General features: G+C 36.9%; 1 protein-coding gene across 1 annotated transcript; it reads left to right on the top strand.

Annotated features, from left to right (window-relative positions):
• The first annotated feature begins 226 nt into the window (after positions 1-226).
• On the top strand, positions 227-2,934 carry LOC109207205. Its single transcript, XM_019370089.1, has 2 exons — positions 227-2,529; positions 2,619-2,934. Exons 1-2 carry the CDS (start codon positions 227-229, stop codon positions 2,932-2,934), a joined length of 2,619 nt encoding a protein of 872 aa, XP_019225634.1.
• Positions 2,935-3,185: the final 251 nt, after the last annotated feature.

Genomic DNA, 3,185 nt, shown 5'->3' with positions numbered 1-3,185 from the left:
CTCACTTGTCTTTGAATCTACTTATTATTGTTGGGAGATATGACTATGACTATGCAAATGCATTCTTTGTTTTGGAATTTTCATGTTTGGTAGTGTTTATGATTATATATGGCTTTTGTTGTATGTATTATTGCTTCATAATTATTATTATGTATGCTAATAATAGAGAACTGATATTTTCTCTTTATATTCTGAAAGGTTCACACTTCAAAGATAATACTTTCCTATGGATAAATCTTGGATTACAAAGCCAAGGAACACCACTGAGTATTTGTTTGGGTTAAATCAGTTTTTAGATTTTGCATTTGCTAATGCTGTTGTGGGAGATAGAATAAAATGTCCTTGTCCTAAATGTGGATTCGCAAAGTGGCAGACTAGAGATGTAGCGTTTGATCATTTGGTATGCAAACCATTCCCTCAAAATTATGTCACTTGGAGTATTCATGGTGAAAGAAATGTACTGCCTAATTCTATAAATATTGAGGTTATACAAGATACATTACCTCCTGAAAATCCTGTAGAATTATTGATCAATGAAGCATTTGGGGGCCTAAGGCACGATGGGGTTGATGTAGGTCCGTCACAAGTAGCAGGTGGTGAAGAAAGGTTAAATGATGAGCCTGCTTCAAATGACAAAGACTTTTTCGAGTTGCTTAGAGATGGAAGTCAAGAATTGTATGAAGGGTCCAAGTACTCAAAACTAGAATTTTTATTAAAATTGTATCACATAAAGTGTTTGTCTGGGCTAAGTGACAAGGGAATGTCCATGATACTAGATTTGTTGAGGGATGCATTTACATTTGCACGAATCCCTAATTCTTTTTATGAGGCTAAGAAAACCATCAGTAAGCTTTGTCTTGATTATATCAAGATAGGTGCTTGTCCAAATGATTGTATGTTGTTTTGGGGGAATGATGCTAATGAGGAAACATGTAAGTATTGTCACACTTCTAGGTGGAAGCCTAACAAGAACAGAAATGAAGATCTTGTGTCTGCTACAGGTAAAAAGAAAACCAAGAAGAAAACCAAGAAGCCTGCAAAGATTTTGCGTTACTTTCCATTAAAACCAAGGTTGCAGAGATTGTTCATGTGCTCTAAAATAGCAAAATATATGAGATGGCATGCTGAGGATAGTAACAAAGATGGAATCATGAGGCATCCTAGAGATGGTGAGGCATGGAAGAGGTTTGATACAACTTTTCCTGAATTTGCTTTTGATCCTCGGAATGTTCGGCTAGGCCTAGCTAGTGATGGCTTCAATCCTTTTGGCACGATGAGTACTAATTATAGCATTTGGCCAGTCATTTTAGTTCCATATAACCTTCCTCCTTGGTTGTGCATGAAACAACCCAATTTTATTCTTTCAATGATCATTCCCGGTCCTCGTACTGCGGGAAATAACATAGATGTTTACCTACAACCCCTTATTAAGGAGTTGAATGAGTTGTGGAGTGAAGGTGTCGAAACTTTTGATTCATCAAACAAAGAGATGTTTAGATTGCGAGCTGCTCTTATGTGGACAATTAGTGACTTTCCTGGACTCGATATCTTGTCTGGTTGGAACTCACATACTGGTTTAGCATGTCCAACTTGTAATTTTGATGCAGAACCTTGCCGGCTTCGCCATAGTAGAAAGTGGTGCTTTATTGGTCATCGTAGATTTTTAGCAAGAAATCATAAATTTAGACTGATGAGGCATCGTTTTGATGGAAATGTGGAGGAAAGAAACCCACCAAGAAAGTTATCCGGATCTAATATTTTCCAACAAGTGAAAGATATTGATGTTACATTTGGAAAACCGGCTGAGTTGAACGAGAGAAGAAAAAGATCTAGACAAAGAAATATTGGGCAAGGTGCAGCGCAACAATGGAGGAAAAAAAGCATATTCTTTAATCTTCCATATTGGGAGTTCAACTCGTTGCGCCACAATTTAGACGTCATGCACATCGAAAAGAATGTGTTTGACAATATTATATATTCTTTGCTTAATGATAAAGACAAGTCAAAAGATAATATTAAGGCACGGAAAGATTTGCAAGATATGGGTATAAGGCGTGATCTTTGGCCTGATGAGAATGATGAGTGTCGGCTTGCTGTGTTTACCATTCCAAAGGAAAAGAAAGTGGCTTTCCTCACAACTTTAAAGAATATTTCAGTGCCGGATGGTTACTCGAGTAATATCTCTGGCTGCATTGATCCGGACCAAAGGAGAATCTTTGGATTAAAGAGTCATGATTGTCACATTATTATGGAGCAATTGCTACCAATAGCAATTCGCAATGTGCTGCCAAAGGAGGTTGTTGCAATCTTAGTAGAGCTTTCTTCTTTTTTCAGAGAACTTTGTCTTAAAAGTTTGAGTTTGGCGGATCTAGAAAAGTTACAAAATCGCATTGTTCTCACACTTTGCCACTTGGAGATATTATTCCCGCCAACGTTCTTTACTGTAATGGTCCATTTAACTGTCCATCTGGTAGATGAAGCTATACAAGGTGGTCCTGTACATTACAGGTGGATGTATTTTGTTGAAAGGTAAAATATTTCTTAACCGGAATTTTTATATTTGTAATATTAATTCAAGTTAAGTGCTTATTCTAAACCTGTTACATTTTATGTTATAGATTGTTAGGTCATTTTAAGTCCCTCGTAGGGAATAAGGCTCAACCAGAAGGTTCCATAGCTGAAGGTTACATTGTTGAAGAAGCTCTAACTTTTTGTTCTCGTTACTTTGAAGGGATTGAGTCAAGGCTTAATAGGCCTAGACGTGTGAATGATGAACCAAATCTTAATGAGGCTTCTGAAATGTCCTCTATCTTCCCTACGCAAGGTAAACCAGTTGGAGGCTCCTCAACGTTCCCCTTGACTCCATTGGTGAAGACGCAAGCTCATCGATATGTGTTATTTAATTGTGCGGCAGTGAAGCCATTTATTGAGTAAGTAAATAAAATTGATATGAATATTGGCAAAAGTTTAGAATTAGAATAATTAAAATTGATATAGTTAGCTTATTTGAAGTGAGTTTAGGGATTACATAAGAAAGAGCACAAGAGGACGGAGACCTTCAGCATTAGATTTGGAGAGGAGGGTTAATAGAGAGTTTCCTGATTGGTTCCCAAAACGGGTGAGTGAATGGTATAATAATTTTTGCTTCACATAGCTTTTCTCATTGGATTTAATATGCTTGACTA

Source organism: Nicotiana attenuata, unplaced genomic scaffold (assembly GCF_001879085.1).
Source record: "Nicotiana attenuata strain UT unplaced genomic scaffold, NIATTr2, whole genome shotgun sequence".
In the NCBI taxonomy this organism is placed as follows: Eukaryota; Viridiplantae; Streptophyta; class Magnoliopsida; order Solanales; family Solanaceae; genus Nicotiana; species Nicotiana attenuata.
This window is presented reverse-complemented; position numbering and strand designations above follow the sequence as displayed.